The following is a 20,076-nucleotide window of genomic DNA, read 5'->3' on the forward strand; positions in this document are numbered from 1 at the left end:
ATATCAGAATTTCGTGCGATAAATTCTCAATAACGGATTGTTATACAGCAGATAAAATACTCATGCCTGTGCGCGTTTTCAAACTGAAATATTTCGCTAGAAAGTTCAGGCGATTTAACCGACCATCGAATTTCACGAACTCGTCAGAATGAGTTCTCGTCAGAACACGCGTTTGTAATTGCAACTTTAACCGATGCTCAAATATGGCCGCTTACCGATACTATTACGTAACCTTTGCTCCATTCGACAAACCCTCAACATTGGCCAGGCTCTGCTTGCGAAAAATTTCCCATATGTTACCGCATAGTTTGCTTTTGCCAAATATTCGGTGACTAAGGCAAATCGAGCAAATTTTTCAACCCATTACCCACTCATCTGGACGCAGGTTTTGACACACATGATGCTTGCACGCAAAATTCGGTTTTGCGTGGTCATTTGCATGTGGCATATTTAATGACAAACTGAAACTGGTACGTAGCAAATGCTGAACTAAATTTTTTCATGTAAAATGCAAATTAAATTGATGCACGGAAAATAAGTGCCAGACTCAAGTAAATAATTACTTCAATACTCCTTAGCAAATTTTTACTCGGAGATTAAGTAAATATCAAAATGTATATAGCAATATTTACTTGATCCGTGAAATATTGACGAATGAAATATTTGCCAAGCAAATTTTATCCAAGTAAAAATTTGCTAAGGAGTACTGGAGTATTACATTAATTATCTACTTGAATCTAGTACATTGTTTCTGTGTAGAATTAAAAAATAAGATGAAAAGATATGAGACGACAATGGTTGTATAAGAATCAACTTGCATATTTGCAATTATAATAATTTTCTCGCTCCCCTCCTGATCTCTCGCTTTCTCACCTGAATGTACACAGCACTCACGCATTAGCACGTTCTATTACATAAAACAGGAACTATTATTAGCGATAGCACGGTATCGGGAATGAATATGCCTGCATCGGATAGATACGTCGAGAAGGTCGCGACGCACGATATCGGTGCAATCAAAACGCCGCTGATGCTGTTTTAAATTGCGCCACGATTAAAAAAGTTACGACGGCGGGATTCGATATCGTTCCATCCCATTCCCTGGCTCTCTTACAATATGTTCGCAATTAGCGGGATATTAAATTCCCGGACGTACGGCTTGCGAACGGATAGCGTGCCTGCGCCGCTCGTGCGCGGCGTGTGTGCAGTTCGTGAACGAGAGTGAGGCCCGAGGTCGATACTATTTAATTTATGGACATCCGAATCTAATGTTTCTTCTTATCTAAATAACGGAGGGGCGCGAACACACGCGTAAATGTGAGCTCTGAAAACAGGTACATTGATAAAATCGGTTATCTCAGAAAGATTCAAAGGTTCTCGGCTATTTGAAACGTATCCGGCGCATAACACGAGTTCGCAGATACGTGCGCCACTTGAGGTAAAAGTGCCCGGACACGTGTCTAACTGGGGACATTCTTGTTGTTTCGGTCTTTAAACACGAATGTTTAATCTTCAACAGACAGAAAATACCCGTATATATTCAACATATGTGTAATATATTCTACACTGAAAAGAAGAGATTTAAACATTTATTTGTGAAATGTAACGCTTATTTCACAGGAACAAACGTTTATTTAAATACGGCGAAATAAGATTTTATTTCTAGCGAGTAAACGAATTAATAAGAAAACTTAGATATATTTGACAAAAAAATATATATTTCATCACGGTCAAATTTTGTTCTAACCAATTAAATATTCAATTTCATATCTACGAATTAAATATTCATTGTTACTGATATATCCGTTGGTTAGGTCAAAGCTTCCTTTGTCGCGACGCTAAAACGTTCGTCGCGCTTTTGTTTTTAATCACATTAGCCCTATTATCGGCTACAACTATTCCCACGAAAGAAACCGCTACGTGTTCCGCGATAATTAACTCCCGCCCGTTTGTAAGGCACAAAAAGCACATTGCTGGCGCAACGGCAGTTGCCGCAAGGCTTTAATTTGCTAATCTAATTGACGGCAATTCGGCGCTTTGTCGTGAAATAATTAAGATGAATTTTTCATATTCCCCGAATGAATATTTCGCAAAAACATCAATCTCGCTGTTCCAAAAATTCAATACAAAGAGTTTTTCATTGGCCAATTACACGCAGGGCGTGATTACTTTCTGAAAATGTCTATTAACGATAATAAATTCGTTATACAACTTCCATATCGTATTCGCTCAACTTCTACCGCACATTTTCACGGCGATTCCATTTTTCGCGCTCTGATACGGCTCCGTTATGTCGCGTTATTCCTTTCGCAAGGAGCGCCGGCAACGTAACAATAGTGGGGTATATTCAGTCCCGTAGGACTGACTGCAAAACTAAGTTTACTCGTCATTACCGCACTGGCTGTGCGCTGCGCTGTTAAGCAACACCGGCAGTTCGTTTACTCGCGTCCGCTTCCGCTCTCCTTGACGGAAACGACGCTTTTTGCGTGTCGCTGCTTCTCTCCCGCTGCTTCTCCATGACGCGACGGTTTTATTAGATGCAGCGTAAAGCAGCTCGTCATCGCTGTTGATACTCAGCGAAAGACGCTCGAAGTAACACGCCGCACGCGTATCGGATTTCGCATCTAATGGACTTTACTTGTCCCAACTTTGACTGGGATTTGCATTTCCTCCGCTCGTCGGCCTTTCTTTGGAAAATATCGCAACGACTAATTGTCGGAGAAGCTGGAATAGCGATAGGCTTACGCGAGAGGATCGCGTGTTCGATCAGCGCGACCGTTGAAATACGCGCGCTATCGCCGCGGTCTGATAGTAAAGGATGGACTTTTCTACAAAAAAGCACCATATATTGTGAAAGAGAGAGAGAGAGAGAGAGAAAGAGAGAGACAGAAAGAGCGAGAGGGGGAAGGAGAGAGCGTTACGATTTAGACGTGGACGTTTGAAATGAGGCGCACGTTGCACCGGAATTTTACAGTTCTACCGCATCGTCTGCCGCGCGGGATCACATCTGTGGATGCAATAAGTTGCGTTAGCTCCACTCGTATTTCTCCTCAGCTACCGCTGCCGTAGCACCATGCATTATCATGGTAAGGACCGGGTCCGACTATATCCTGTTGGGATCTCGAACGATCCCGACGCGCGCGAGTTAAAGCTCCTCGTGTAGTATCGGGGATCGATTTGTTCTGGACATCTGATACGTAGCGCGGAAGAATTCCTTATCGGTCAGTGGAAGGCGCCGGAAACCCGTTCTTCTTATTGAGTTCAATGCCGCGGGGCATTTATAAGCTTAAAATACAGTTAAATGTGATATTCTCTAATTACCGGATTTGTCGAAAGGACGACTTTCCGGGAATGATTTCTTGTTCAAAATTCAATACGCACCGAAAGGACATTTTCGAGAAATTATCGTCTGTTCAAAATTTAATACACACGCTGTATATATATATATATATATATTTTATACGTAAAATATATTTTATGTGTGAAATATTATATTTTATTATCCATAACATTGATATGTTACGGTGATATATGAAATCGCTTCCGCGAAATATTCCATATAATATTTAAATATTTTATCATTGAAATGTCAGACACGGGTACAGTCAGTGTAATAAATGCTGTATCATTCCCTTTGACGAGGAGTTATACAATTTTCAATCTTACACACAACGGTACAAGGTAACGTTGAAATAATTCTAATTATAACAGCACGTGTGCGCGCATGTATAGAATTACAATGGTTCTAATTATAATAGATCCAATCTCTTCTGTGTATACACGTGAAAGGCTAAAAATTGTGTAACGGTAAAAAAAATTTCAATCTAGGGAATGGTTCGTCCGACGTCACGTATGCTGTAACATTCTCTAGATTGAAAATTAAATGATATTCAGCTTTATACGTATAAGGTCAAACCCGTTTTAATTAAAGCCATTCTAACCTTATCAATTATAATTCAAGTTACTTATGGTTACTTTCAACTTTATGGGTAATGTACAAGGCTGAAAATTGCGTGATTATCCGTCTAGGAAATGATACGATTTACACAACACTGACTGCACAGTCTAGACTAGTTATTTAATCAGCAACATTTCATCCCGCCGGATGAGCGGTGCTGTTTTGTTTCAAGATTTACAACTTTCCTATTTTGCGCACGCACCGGCAAATTTACGCATCGCAAATTAACCACTGGTGTTTCGGCTTGTTTTCCTTGCGGTTTTCATACCTTGCGCATTCCCCCTTTCCCCCCCCCTTTCCTTCGGGAAGGTAGATGCGCTAAGGCGGGCGAACCGAGTTTCGTTCGGGATTTGCGTGTGACGATAAATCTGTGTTAACGTAAAGCGAGACAATGTAATAGCGTGCAGCGACTGCACGCTATTCGGAATTTCTGTCCTGGCTTGCGCCACCCGCGCGAAATGTGGGTTATACAAAGAATAATAAAATAGAATAGGACGCTGATAAAGCGATTCCGCCGGCCGCTTTTCCGAAATTTTCGCTTTGCGGTCTGTCGGGGGTTTAGCCGCGCGGTAGAGATAGGGCGGAATTCCGCGATAAATCGATTCGTATAATTACAGACGGTGCTATTTACAGTACGCGATCTGATCCGATCGCGAGCTGCGGCCCTTTCAAGTCGCGGCACGCTCGGCATTGGCAAGCGCCGTGCAGTATCGCGTTCTGCTTCACGGACCGATGCACTTCACATCGAGAAACACACACTACACGTCAGCGCACAGTGCACTGATGGAAGCCGGGAAGTGCGAAAGGAGCGGAGAATCGCGCGATCGCTGATGCAGGTGGAGTTGGGGCAAGGCCGCTTAACGGTAGTGATGCGAAATCGTGAGAATAAAGTCGCGCACGCGATTTAGAATGCTGTTAAGAATGTATTGGCCTATATATTGCCGTATTTTCAGTGACGCATCAAAAGGGCCGTCCATAAATTTAATGTTTATCGGGCAAAAATTCCTACACATTCGTTTCTTAAATAATAAGTGTTAATTTGAAACAAACGAAACGCGGAAAGGCTACACTGCGGAATGCGGACACGTTTGCATCCACGCGTTAATCACAACAGGTGCCGGCGACACCGGGCTCTTTCTCGGCGGCGTTCAGCCGATCGAGAGCGCGATGCTCGATACGAACGCTCGATATTTTCGTTTCTAAGATTCGTAGTGACTCCAAACTGAGAAGCTCTCGCGTTCTTAATAAGTAGTAAGTTTGATACGAAGCGGGCCCTCTTTCTCTTCCATGTAGGCATTCTTTCTATCTCTGTGCACGTATTAGATTGCATTTCGTATTTGTATGTTTTACGTGACTACCTCTGCGTCTCGTGTGACTATTGTCGCTTGTCATGTTATCGGGAATAAAATATATATTACGTCAGGATCGCGTCCAAAAATATATTAAATATAAAATGTACACACAAGTGTATACTACTGTGTTTTATCAAGTAATTTTTGTTATATCTCGACCACGGTTCACGTTATGTTAACAGCTCGAGCCGCGCGAACGAGGTCGATCGTTAATTACGACGTCAGCGATTTGTTTGACGTGTCAATTAATTATCGACTCGACTCAACCGAACGCGAAACTCTCTCTCTCTCTCTCTCTCTCACGCTTTCCGAGAGAGCCCCTGAAAGCGAGAAATTCGAATCGCTCGACACGATCAGCGGCTCCCTTTTTCCGTCGACGTCGTTGCATTTTCCCACGAACGGACGTTGAAGAAGAGCCTCACTTACCGATCGGCTGTATCAGCTGGCGCAACGATGCCAGCAATGGGAGGATCAATAGAAACGGGGCCATGACGGCTTTGATTCAGACGTCCATCTCGTGCGTTCATTCACGAGGACGGTCTGCAACAAAAAAAAGCACATGCAACCGTATTAACAGCCCGGCCGTACTCCTCCTCGGCGTTGAATACACCGGGCTCTCCATGTCGCGGCAGTCATTATTTCGATAATCGATCAAGCATCGTCCCAGCCGGACGGACGAATCCATTCGCTCCCGTTCTGCGAATGGCAAGCGTGTCTACTTTCCGTCCTCTTTATTTCTTCTTTCTTCCTTTGTACGGGGAGCACTTGTTACCTTCTCAACTATGCCATTTTACGAATCAACTGTCTTTTATTTACGGCACGACGGAAACTCGGAGGCGGAGAAACGCGTGTGTTAATTCCTTGATTTGCCGGTTTTTCCTCAGCTGCGACACTCGCCGAGGTGGTTTCAGCGCGCACGGCTAATCTCGCCCGGATGTCTCGGGAATTTTCGATACAGATTCGCGTGAATTTAACGATCCTTAACACTGCAATCCTTGAGATAATAATTTATAGATAATGGCAATCGTGCGGAGAGAACGATGAGGGCTTAACATGTACGATCTTGCGTGTACGATCTGCTGTGTTGCAGACCTCTAATGTAGATCATGTTCGTCATTATTAACTCAAAGAGGAAACGAAGTAAGAGCTCCATCGAGCAAGAGAGAATAAAAGGCAAACAAAAAGAATAATGAAAGCAAAGAGACTTCTAACGAGCATCGCTCGTGGAGGCTCTTTTTGGTCCCATCGTGCCCGTTAAGCAACGCGTCGCTCCTTTGCAGGTCGGGATTATGGCCGATACGCATCACTGCGGCATCGATTGCAGCTACAATTAAGTTGTCGGGTCAGCTCGATATACGTCGTTGATTTTAATATAAGTCATTTGTCAATTATCGATTCGGGAGAATCGATATAGCGGCATTTGGTCTTGAAATTGGATGCTGATGTTGAAGTGATTTAAATGGACGATCGATTTTTTGACCGTGTAAAATAATTCATTCGGAGCAGGAAACGGTAAGAGCTTTTGTAATTGGGACAATACAAATACTCGAGTATTCAGAATTTCCCATCCCTTTTTCGGTAGTAAATTGATTATCTTCTATGATAGGGATACATCAATATTGCTGGAACATTGGCGAAGAATTGTATACGGAGAAAAATAATTTGCTGCCACATCATCCAACCTAACGTCACCCTTATCACTGACTGTAACCTGTAGGAACTGCTCGCGCCGTTGGTCGCGTAACGCTAGCCGAAGTTAACAGATACACGACAAATGTGTTCCCCTGTCGCGGACGTTGATCGACGTCGACGACGTATCGACAATGTTAATCTGTCTCGTCGTAGAGCTGCGCCCACATTGCCGGCCGTAACTGTGTTACATCGACGACAGCATCGGCCACGGCTAACGTAGCTTCCGTGTACACTGGCGAGAGTGATGTTCAGCCTGCGAGATCATTTTTACTGGATCGCGTTCACACGCAACGTGATTCACGCGCATTGTGCGAAATATCGGACACACATACACACACACACACACACACACGCGAGCGACCGAAATTTTTCAGATCGGGAAGCAATAATATTTTATCGATTTTCGGCGCGTCCGTTCGGAAAAAAAAATATTTTCCACGAGTTATCCCAAACTCGCTGGGCAAATGTTTATCCAAATATTACGCGCGTTAGTCTAGATTACAGAATCGCGTTTACCTAACCAGCGTCATAAACCGTCGAATTACACGAGCCACGAACGAGACCTATATCGATCAGATTGATTCCGGCGTGGAGAGCAGCTCCACGCAGATGAGAGGCTCCGCTTCGGACTGGGAATAGAAATGGCGCGTATAATCCCCTGAAAAAGTGCGGCGCATCGCGCGCTCCGGCATGCGGCAAATCGGACCGCGAAGTGACGCATGTTGTAAATCCCTTCGCTTCATATTTCACGGCAGAGGCGCTCGCCCGCGCCGAGCATTATTTCCGCTTTCGCTCTACTGTCTTGACTGCACTCCTCCCGAACGATCTCTCGCTACTTTTCGGATCGCCTTTCTGTACCTGCTCCAAATGTCCGCGATGATAAACGGACCGGCTCTCGCCCAATCTCGTTCGAGATACGGTTTAGAAATTATTAGCCCTGTAGATTCGCGCGAGCAAAAAGAGCAGGAAGATCGATGCCGTTCCTAGCTTCAGCATTTTTCCGAACTTCGTATCTCTTCGCCTCACTCGACTCCCCGGACTCGGCCGCCGTCGGCGGGACGTTAATTTGCATTTTCGCGAGTCGGCCTCCCCGTTCGCCGCGTGCAACTTTTACGAAGGGAGATTAATTGAAGTCATTAACGTGGTAATAAGTTAAAGTTATTATTGATTAACCGGGGCGTTGATTTGCGGTGTATTACGATCATTACCGCCGAGTCTGCCGAGTTAATTAGCTGTTGGATGCGGACCGTGTGACTGCATGCTAAAACACGCGATCACCGTTAATTAATATCTCATATTTTAATCGGCGCGGCTGATAAGTAGTAAATGACAAACAAAATCAGCAATAGTCTGATGTGCCCGATAGATCAGAATAATCCGAATGTCGAGTGCAAATGATATTACATTATGTTACTCGCACAGGTCGTGTGAAGAGAGTTGCGATAAAGTTGTAATAATCGAAATCATCTGAAAAAAATGCTAGAATGAAGTGAACATAATTACCGATTTTTCAGCCTCTTAAATCAAGTAATATTTTTATCAATTTAAATATATTTTAATAGCTCGTAGTAAATATTTATTTGAACGTATTTTTCTTCAGCATGCAATTGCGAAAAAAGTTGTGATGTATATCAGAAATATTCTCCAGGGCGAGAGCGGCGGAGGTTCTTGGTCGCGCTCGTAAAAATATATATGTATTCTGACGAGGAAAATCCTGGGAACAGCGGGGGATACCGGCGGAATTCCACTCGTCTGAGTTTACAGTCGCGTTCGACCGATGCACCGCGCGCGGTAACGGTCGAATCAGCTCCGCAACGCGATGATCAGCGGCAGGCTGGGTTGTAAAATTTTTGGAAGCCGGAATCGGGTTAGCGATGCTCGACTCTGCGCGAGGACGATAAAACTATTTCCGAGAGAGGACGCGATTTTCTGTGAAACTTCCGGGAGGGTCGAGTGGCACCCGGGAAATTCCCAAGACGCGTAAGCGCCGGGAAGAAAATTCGCTTATCGATCGACGGCGGATGCCGAGGGGGCCTCGCGTTAATAATTCGCGAGCGGGCTGTGCGAGTCGGGACGCGATGAATGCAAATCGCGCGGAGACGCCGCATGAATATTCGCGAGTCGCCGCCGGCACGATTTACAATCCGTCAGATAAGATACGTATCTTTTGTGTGTACACAGAGCCGAGCTGAAAGCGACGTGCTCCGTGCGGGAAAACGAGTCGCATTCCGCGCGACGCGGACGCGAAAGCGAACGCGTGTCGGCTGACCGTGAAACGTGAAATATTAAACGTTTCACTCGTTACCGGTCGAACCCACACTTCGTGCTTAGTCCGTATAAATGTTTACTGGCCGGTGTGGTTGGAATGTTTTTCGCGGAATTTCTACCGGAATCCCGCCACTTCCCCTACCGCTCGTAATTCGGCTAAAAATTCAACGAATTAAATCTCGCGCGAGGGTGCAATTTCATAATTAATTAATTCACTCACTGTTGTACCGAAAATAATATCAGCTCCGTCGGATGCGTAATGCTTCCCGTTGTTAAATTCGCACGGTCGAATTTCACTGAGCTGCTTTCAACTTTTCATCCCGCTTCGAGTGAAAACGTAAACATGCTAATATAAGCACGTTCCTATCATGTGCGCCGCGATCTAAGGTACGTTGTTTAAGAAACTGAATACCGGGGGATGCGCGGATACGCGAGTTGGGTCGAGGGATGAATGGGTCGGATCGAATTTACGTGCGGGCGCACACCGGAATTTTCGCTTTTCTCGCGAGAATAGACGCCTTTATATTAGAATGATTTTTAGTCTGTTTCTTCGAGACGCTGAAAAAACTAAACGCCGCTGAAGCGTGCGAATCGATTTGTTTCGTTCTCGGCAAAGAAGCTGTGTTTCATAACATTAGCAAGTATTGATTTAGACGCTTCGAAGATGTCGATTTTGATGACAATGACCGAACGCACACTGGTGGGTCGCGCAAATTGGAAGTCGAGCATTGCTAAGTGAAAACTCGGCGCGAATGCACGAGGAACTTGCAACGCAATCAGGAATTCATCAAGCAACAATTTCTCGACGATTGCAAGAAATGGGAAAGATCATGAAGTTGGGAAACTGGATACCGCACGATCTCTCCGAAAACAGCATTGGCCGGCGGCTGAGCACATGTGTTTCGCTGCTCGCAAAACAAACGAAAAGGGGATTTTTGTGGAAGATTGTTACCGGCGACGAAAGGTGGATTCTGTACGATAATCCTGAACATCCGACATTCATGAGTAAGCCCCGGAGAGCCTTCCATATCGACGGCGGCAAAACCGAATATCCGCGCCAAGAAAGTTCTCTGTCTGGTGAGATATGATGGGTGTTCTACTACGAGCTGCTGGAACCGGTTCAAACGATTAATTCCCAACGTTACAGCGATCAATTAAAACGCTTGAGTGAAGAAATCGACGAAAAAAGGGCCATTTTATGGATATGGTGGCCATAAAGTCACATTGCTGCATGACAACGCTCGGCTACATGTTGCTGTTGCGACTCAGGAGACCATCTTTACGTTCTCCTTCAAGCAGCTTATTCACCAGATTTGGCTCCTTCCAGATATCATCTGTTCAAGTAAATGCAACATTCGTATTGGCTGCACAACACTTTCGTGAGGTGTCCGAAATCCGAAAATTCATCGATGACTTCTTCGTCTCCAAACTGACACATATTTTGTAAAATAAAGCCCAAACCCGGGTCAAAGTTTTAGTCCTATTTTAAGTCTAATTCAGTTCCACATTAAGTGTTCCAAAATCTTCTATTGTGCTTCTTTTGATGCTGCAAATGGTGAAGTTATTTTGAAGTTGTTTTCTCCGCTTGAAATCTTAACGTGGAATTTAAAATTTCGACTCGGAAAGTTTGAAAAAAAAGAATGAAAAGAATGAAAAAATCACGCATACCCCAAATATTTACCGTTCCTCGCGCTTCGCGTTGATACTAATTTGCCATCGGCGTTCCCCCGGGCTGTTCCCGACGATTCGCAATAAAAATCCCGGCGACGGCGGTGCGTCGTCGGCGGCGCGCCTCGCGAAAATCAGCGAGATTTACGTCCATTCGCCGGAAACATTTCTGTGCGTAATCGTGTAATAAAACGCGCCCGAAGTCGCGCGCGGCTGACATTGTTTCACGGGTGAAAATTCCGGGCGTCTTATAAACGTCGCGGCGCGTTCGCAGGGCCGCGAATTGCTCGCAACGAGAGGAGATATTCGACTCCCGGCCGTATTTGCGCGCGTCGAGCGCGCGGAATAATTCACGAGCTCGTGGTTTGCGACCGTTACACGGTTTAACACGTATGGTTTAATTCGCCGAATACCACGGCGAATATCGCCGTCGGCTGCGACGTTTGACATTGACGGAATTTTGATGCTGTCTGTGCTGTCGTTGTTTTACCGGGAAGGCGTCCCGCTTCGCCGTCGGTGTCGATGGCGCGCGAGCGCATCTCTTTTTACTCGAATTAGCCGGACCGTCCGCGCTTAATGCAGACATGATGGATATAAATAAATCCTCGTCGACATAACAACCGACATTCGCGTAAAATGGATTAAAAACAAATCGCGCGGTAGAGGAACGGCCATTCTCGCCGGCGCGCGCGCGCGCGGCCTGTGGAAAGCGACAAAAATCCCATCGTACTTTTATATCCGGCTTAAAATAAAAACAAAAAAAGGGTCGATATCGAAATCGGAAACGCACGACCGAAACAGGCGTTAAACTCGACCGACGAAGCCGGTGGCGGGCGGGCGTGCGCGCGGGCGTTCGCACGTGACCAAAAACTCTCGCGCCGAAATACCGTCGCAAATCATTCGGGCCGGTCGACGAAATAATATTGTTAATCGGGAATTAAATTATTCCGTCGGGCCGGGGAGTACCTATTTACTACCCGCCGGCGCTTGCTCGCGTCGTCCCGCGTTGTCCCGTTATGTTCCGCGGCACGCAGGAGGAAGGAAATAATGAAACGCGCGAGAATTATTCGAGAAGTATCATTCGAGCGGGCGTTTCAATGCCTGCCCGGTCCGCAATTAATCCGCCGTAATTTGCGCCTCGGCAGCAGGCGGGCTTGCAAATTCGCCGAAATCTATGATAATCCCTAGATCGACATGTATGTCTCGTGCACGACGCGAATTTGCAATGCTCTTGTAAATTCCGCTCGCTTCACCGGCCGTGTAGCTACGCGACATGTAAAAGTTACGGAGGCGATCGGATCTACCGATTATGCAATTCGTTGCGCTGCGTGAGTGATCGTCAGTGCTTCCGCCTCCCTCCTCCCTCCCCCCCATATAAAATAAGATGTAAATGTAGTTGATATGTTTTGAAAATTTATAGACTAATTATTTAGAACAGATTGTAATAGATGTAATAGTTTGTACCGGGTAATAATTTTACTACCTTGAATGTCTTCGAAATATGAGCAGGAGAAAAATTTATTTAACAGAAATTGCGCGCACAGAGGAAAACGTTTCTTTGGATTTTGGTATACGTGTTTGTTTGACTTGGGTGTGCTCAATATAAACAACATAATTTAATTTTAAATATCATTTGGTTTAAATGAAAATGTTGTTTTACTAGAATAAACCATTGATAGAAAAAAAACAGTATTATTTAAAGGTATTACTGGAATATTATTAGAGGAAATAATGTTTAGTTTTCTATAAAGAAATTTATGTCATTATATTGCAAATATTGTTTCACTAAAAGAAGTTCTCTTTAATATTTTTCGTACATGGTGTTGCTACTTTCAAATAATTTATTGTTTGTGACAACTATTGTTACGTTCGGATGAAAATACGAGAGAAATATATTTGACGTAAAAATATTTGTCGTTTGAGCCAAAAGTCCTGTTTGTTGAATCAAATATTCGTTTGCTTACTATATTCTGAAAGAACAAATTTATTCCAATTAAAGACATTTTATTAAATCGAACGAAATATCTGTCTCCATGTATTGATATACGAAAAGATTTCAGTTCCCGCGACGGAATAGAAACCAGATGAATACTCGGTGACAAGAGGTGATACCTCTGTTACCGCGGCTGAGAACATTCGTGTGAACACCCAGCTGCATTACAACCCGGTTGAGATAACTGAGAGCAATTGACTGAGTGGAAACCTTCTATAGGAATCTTTCCGTTCTTACAACCGAGTTTTCGTCAGGTCCCCAGGCAGCGTTCAGTTAGACCAACGGAATTGCTTTCTCGTGTACCAATGCTCATCACTTCGAACACTTTCTGAAAATTTCTTTTATCTTTTCATTTAGTGTTGAATAAAGTATTTATCGTTTAGCTCTTGAAGACCATGTATTTTCATCAATTTTTATTTGACGTTACAGAACAGAAAGTTGGATTTCTAATTAACATTGTTTGAAATATTTCCATTTTTTTCTATTTATTTATAAATTAAATATTTATAATATAGATATTTGTTTATAAATCATTTATGTTAACGGATTTTGCGGACAGATCCGAGCACGAAGTTGCGCGATTGTAGATAATCGGTAGAGGTGTCGCGTAGGATTGCGAAAAATCGGAGGAAAGAAACCTAAAGTAGCAATCATGTCGCGACGAACCACGAGCAAACTCCGATGTAACCGCGTAACGTTACCCAAGCGTCCGGATCGCTCAAGCGTCACGGATACTCCTCATGGAAAGTTAACCGGAACTTAAAGGAAAGTAGGAAGGAACTTACGTTAATCCGATTACGCGTGATACGAGATAGGGAAGCGAGTTCGGGAGGTCGTCCTTAAGCGGCGCAACTTGCATCATTTTGCATCGTCGTGGTCTTCTCATCCTAACGCCATCGACTATCCTGCGCTAAGTTGTAGACGAGAGATTAATAAAATCTGGACGTGCACGCGATCAGCCAGGCATCCTGAATTCGAAATTGAAGGTCCGATATATCTCGACGAAGCGGATGTTTATAAAAAGCTTCATTTCAGACATTTTTACTTCGGCATATATACGCTTGATAGGACAATTCGAGAGATTAATTCGCGGCATTCGCGATGAATTTCAGTGACAGTGACGTTTTCCATTATTTTACATAAGTTTGTCGCGCGTATTATTCACACACACACACACACGCGCGCGCGCATCACACAGACATATTGTAAAGTTACGTCTTCTTCTCTCTGTCTGGTGACTCGGTGAAATAGATATATCTATTGTCTACTGAGATTTGCGAGGTCGACGTTTAAGCTTAGCGGGCATTAGGCGAGTTGCACCGACGCTACAATATTTAACCTCCGGTGCAATGGCCTCGCGAAAAAGCGGTGGAAACGAGCGAGCGAGCGGGTGATTTAACGTCGACCGTGTCGAATTATCGATCGTCCTTCGTGCCGATATATTAAGGGCAATAGGTTCGCGCCATAGGCGATATCGCCATTGTAACGAAGGTACGATAATGCACACACGGTATTGCAACATTTCTTCACGGTAATATACGGACGATTCCTTTCGTCTCGCGACGCGCCCAATTGTGTTTCAGTCGTCGGTTAAGTGAAATTTTCGCCCGCGAGAAAATTGCTCGCAAATTAGCGATGATATTCGAAACTATGCGCGTAAAGAAGTGCGACGCGAGCAGGCAACAATTTTAAACTTCGTTTCCCACTTCTCGTTCTGAATACCATTTCAAATTTCTCGGGAAATTCTGAGCTAAGTTACAAGAGTGGACATCGCGTGTCAAGCCGGAGAAATTAAAATCTCCGCCGTGGAAAGCATTTCTCATTTCTCACGTGTCAACCGGGGGACAAATTTGGAATCTTTAAAGGGAACCTCATTTGCGGCCTTAAATATTAGCCCGTGATGGCAATCGTGCATAGAATGAATTATGTATAGAACGTCATCGCGCGCTCATCCTCGCGGAAGCGACATAATTTGGTTACAGAGGTAATACGACGAGAACGGAATTCGCGGCTGTGAATGCCTTATTGTCAATTGTGATATTTCCGAGCTTCCCATAACTCGAATGATGAATTATATTCCTCCTTTTGTTTGTCATATTACCGTTCCCGCAGTATTATCGCTAATCGGGCAGAAACTGAAAATTGTGTTACCCTAGTCGGCTGTCGATAAAAAAAGGAAGAACAATAATCGCAAAGTTTTCAGCAAGCAATTCAAACTATCATGGTAAGAAAATCGTCGCTTGCATTCGTGTATTAAAACTAAATATCCGAGAGAAAACTACGCGCGAGCCGCGGCATAGTTTTAAGAAAAATGAGATAAAAGTTTTGATCCTATCTCGTGGAATATTTATAAACAATTGCAGCTCCGATAACCGTCAGTTGAGTTAGCGACTGCAACCAAGTATTCTTTGTAATAATAGGAACTCCAATTATTTGCAAAATAGACGTTTTCTTTCTCCATTCACCGTTCCAATTTACGGGTTCCCACTGAAAAATACGTACCGCCGACCGGCAGTTTTTAATTTTACGAATTGGAGAGAAAACAGCGATTGCCTCGGCGCGAAGGCGTCGATAAATGTGCGCGGGAATAACGTGACGTTGGAATTAAAGGAGTTTCGATGAATAAAGTTTTAGAAGCGTAAATTGTTACCCGCTCTGTTTTACGATAATCGCCACAAGTATTTCCGTTAAGTGAGCGATGTTCGCGTCGGTGAATGATTTCGCCCGTTTCCCGCAAATCGCTCACGACACGTACTTTTATTTGTACTCTGTATCTCGTCGGACAAACGTTCTGGATGTGAGTGAGAGGTAGGCGGGGCTTGCGAAATATCGACAGAAGCAGATTTGACACTCGTCGAAAGTACGAACGACGGGGAAACGGCGTCGAACAAAAGAAATAGCAGCGTGATATGACCCGCGGCTGTCAAAAATTACAAATGGTTAGACTGATTGCGATCGATAACAGAGATATATTCTCAATTACTGTTGAGCACGACACTGCCGGCCGTGTAATACTGATCGCCGGGGATGATCGACGATCTCATATTATCATTTACTACTTCCTCGCTCACTATCGAAGCCTAATCCACAATTGAACCCTAAAGAAGCCTCAAACGATTTTTCTCGTGAGAATCTTTAATACTGAAATAGGTATTCTCTATTAGAAGTTTAATCTCGTTGGTATCCAGCCACAAGGTAGTAATCAACAATAATCAGCCAGTAATGAATTAATAACGAACTAGACAATTTAATCTCGCCTGTATTAGCTAGCTAACTTTGATTCAGACTGACTACGTATATTTTTACACGCGTTTCTCCATCACAAACACTCGGTACGACAAATACTTTATAGAATTGCATATATTCATACATGAAAATTCATTGATTCTCTTATTTTAAGTGTACGACGGTGAATGCTACATCAACGATATATAAATTATATAATCAAGATCCTGAAAAAAGAGCCCGAGAGCTTTTAAGTCTAAGATCGGTGCACCGGACTGCCTTGATCCGAAGGCCTCGGGGGGGGATCTTAAAAATTTGAAGAGCTCTTTCCAATTTTGCGTCCAGCCAGGGCGGGGACCTCACGTGCACCGAAAATACATCTGGCGCCGCGGCGCCAGAGGTCGGGTCGTCGTGGATTTTCTGGGCACGCCCGTCGTTATCACGTACGGATCGTTAAACCTACCGTCGGTGGTGAACTTTCGAAATAATTGCGAATCCGTGGAATTCGATTACCACGTCGCGCGCGCCCGTCTCGTCCGCGTCGCGACGCGGGCGAGACGCGGTCGTGGTGGGCGAGAGTGGGCGAGAGATGCAATCGAATGCATCCGTACGCGGTGTGGCGGCGCAATTGCAATCGCTCGCGCCGCGTTACGAGCGTTCCGTTTGTCGGGGAAGTCGTCTGAGGGATGAGGGAGGGGGCAGAAAGAAGAGAGAGAGAGAGAGAGAGAGATCGTTGTTCTCGTTCGTTGGCGCTCCCGCGTGAAACTTTTATATTGTAACGGCGAAACTTTTCGCCGTCCAAGTTTCGTCGCGTTTCCTCTCTCGCGGGATGAACGCGGCGATCGGCAACGTGCGAGAAACTGATTGCGAGGGAGACCGGTCGGAAAGTCGGGATATGGAATAAGTAACTGCCGCGGGATAGATCTCCACCCGCTTTTTCCAGAGGTATAGGCGAGCGCGGGCGAACACGCAGACGGATGATTCTTGGAGAGCATGGGATAAATCTCAGGTTGTCGGGTGTACTACGGCGAAAGTGATTAATCGGCGTTCTCGGAAATCACGATTAATTCCATCGCTTCTATTAATTCTTCCTATTCTATCGGGTCACTGGCCGTGTGTGCCGGCGGATGCGAACGAAAGACGAAAGAATGAAATATATGAAATGAAGAGTCGAGGAATAAGAAGATAAATGGAAAGCGAGACTCGATGATCGAATCGGTTCTACTCGAGTCCGTTTACCCGCGTCGAATTCGGCGTTCCCTTGACGCCGGATTATCCTTTCTCCCGGCGAGTGCGGGATGCAAAAGTCGAACGGTGATCGAGGAGAAATTAATGGGGTGCATCGTCGATACGTTAATACGTGTCGTGGAAGTGAACGCGCGTGCTGGTTTTCTGAAATATCGTTTCTCCTCGTTATATACGCTCCAGGATCGCTTAATCGAATCATGTCATTTATGACGGAGGAGTTCTCCGATCGATGAGCGCGACACCGACACGACGACTTCGCTTCGCTGAGCCTTGCCGAGGACACGACCGCCACTTTTAATCAGGACCATTGGATGTGCCACGCTAACGAGGGAGATATATCTATATGTATACATAAAAGATTGACGCTTTTAACTGTGCTCAGGACGGCCGGGGACTTCGAGCTGATCCGTCCGCGCTTGAAACTGCGCACAACTCGAGCGTGAAACGTTTAGATATTAGTGAGAACGGAGAGAAGTATTAATCACTCTGGAGTAGAATCTCATTCCGGAAATGAATTTTTATTCACTTGCAGGGAGAACGAGTGTCGTAATCCGTAATATTTTGCCATCGATTTGACGGTGAGAAATCAAACACGAAGAGAGAGAAAGAGAGAGAGAGAGAGAGAGAGGAGTTCGCGAATCGGACAGGCATAGAGACATCTCCGACTGTGAAGATGTCACCGTTCGACGTGAATCGGACTACTTCATGTCCGTGGCGAGCATCGAGTGAATCTGGGTTGCGAAGGGATCGAAGGCGATGGAACGACGCGGGGTGCCGTGTCTATTAGAAGAGAGCAAGAGTTTTATTGCCAAGCTGATAACGGATGAGGAGTTTTACCTCCTAGTCGATGCCATGATTCATGAGTCCTTCGCGTAGGATGTAGAAGAGCGCGCGATTCACTCTCCACTCTTTCTTTTCGTTCGCGGCTTCACTTCCTCCCCTCGTCTCTTCCTCGTAAAATCGAGGGAACATATTGTGCTTGACTCTCATTTTGCCTCGCCTTCGTTTACGGTGGAGGTTCTCAGTTATTTGCGATGCGAACACGAGATTTTCACCGAAGGAGCGAACGCTTTTGAAGAAATGTATTTTATTATATTTATTAGAAAGCATTCGATGATTCCGCTTTGTTCGGTGGGAGGTTTGCCAGAAGAGGTTACGCGCATCCATCTTTTGTGCGAACATACGATCGTCCGACATGTATGACAGAAAATTAAAGCCGCAATTAATATAAGATGGAAAATAAGAGAGGAATATAAACTGGAAAATGATGGAATATAAATTGACGAATCAAATTAGAGATTGTACAAATTATCGAGTAAATTATATTTGCATTTGGTCGTCGTTCAGCAGCGCTTATCAACGCTGACAACGGTAAATAAATAAAGGGAAAATTTTATCTCCCGTACTTTAATGCGACGGAATGCTGTTGACGTAATCGGGGATGGATTTGCGAACCCCTGATTTGGGGAGCGCATCGCCGTGAACTCAGCACGGCTTCCACTCTTCCGACGATCTGTCGAACCGCAATCTCAGGAATTCTACTCTCCATGTTTGACATTGATAGGGTATGCATCCCCTTCGAACTGCGGTCGGAAAAGTACGAGGAGTGGGGAGAACGAACGAGGAATGGAGGAGCACGATTTCCGCGCGCTTAACAAGACGCTGATTGTCGAATAGACGCTGCGGGCCTTGTACAGCTTTCGTCGCGATTCGATGTGTCGTTAAATGATATCGTGTTTAATATTTGCGTCTATGTCTTCCTATTTGCCGTTTGGAACCGGCGTTTAAAACTGCAGGTCCCGTACGCATATGCGTGCGTGCCACGTACGTAGGAAAGGCCCCATGTTCCGCCACGGAATAACGGGAAACAGCATTATATCTTCCTGCTTGATCAATTCTTATAATCGGGAACTTGCATCAAAATCATTTGGGATGTTCATCTTGTTTTATCAATCTACGATAAATATAGCAGACTCGCATTATTGGAAAATTAACATTTTAAGAATAGAGATTTTTTAAATTAGGAGTAAATTCACACTACTGGAAAAATAGCTTTTTCAGAGATTGTTTTCGACTAAAAAAGCTTTCTCTTAGAATATTTAAACTTTTATTATTGTGATACGATGTCACTTTAAATTTTGTCACCCTACCGTGGCTGTCAATAGCATTCCGTCACGTTAAAGTATGGGAGATAAAATTTTTTCGTCCTATATAACATCACAATAAAAGTAAAATTGAACTTTTTGGATTCCTTTTTTAACGTTATCATATGAACTTTGAACTTAGACATCTAGATTTAGCATTAATTCGGGTTGGAAAAAAATGTCAGATAGTACACATTTAAATTAGTCATATAGATATTACATTGTTTATAGTCCAATAAAGCAGTTACGATTTTAAAACAGATTGAAATTTTTGGCTAAAAATATGCTAATTCTATTTTTCAGAAAATTTTGACAGATTTATCGTAATTAGAGAAGGTAATTTTATATTATCAGTCAATTTTCTATATTAAGTTTATTACGAGTCTCTACTTGCACACGCGTACACACAGGCGTTCCTTTTCGTTCAACAAATTTCATTAAAAGCATGCATCAAATATAAACAAGAGCGATTTAGAGAGAAAATGTATACCGCCGTCGAAGGGAATGAGCAAGAGCGGGAAAGTGGTT

At 44.2% G+C, this 20,076-nt stretch overlaps 1 protein-coding gene across 3 annotated transcripts in view; it reads right to left on the reverse strand.

Annotated features, from left to right (window-relative positions):
* The window catches only part of LOC106740942 (titin-like), a 104,831-nt gene that overhangs the window by 38,127 nt on the left and 46,628 nt on the right, over positions 1 to 20,076 (reverse strand). For 2 of the 3 annotated variants that reach the window (XM_014612431.1, XM_014612430.1), the window contains exon 2: positions 5,737 to 5,850. The exons of the other annotated variant lie outside the window; for it this stretch is intronic. In XM_014612431.1, coding sequence (XP_014467917.1) covers positions 5,737 to 5,800 — 64 coding nt within the window. In that variant the 5' untranslated portion in view covers positions 5,801 to 5,850. The remainder of the gene's footprint in view (positions 1 to 5,736; positions 5,851 to 20,076) is intronic. 3 annotated transcript variants of the gene reach the window in all.

This window comes from Dinoponera quadriceps, unplaced genomic scaffold (assembly GCF_001313825.1).
Source record: "Dinoponera quadriceps isolate SergipeBrazil2010 unplaced genomic scaffold, ASM131382v1 scaffold397, whole genome shotgun sequence".
In the NCBI taxonomy this organism is placed as follows: domain Eukaryota; kingdom Metazoa; phylum Arthropoda; class Insecta; order Hymenoptera; family Formicidae; genus Dinoponera; species Dinoponera quadriceps.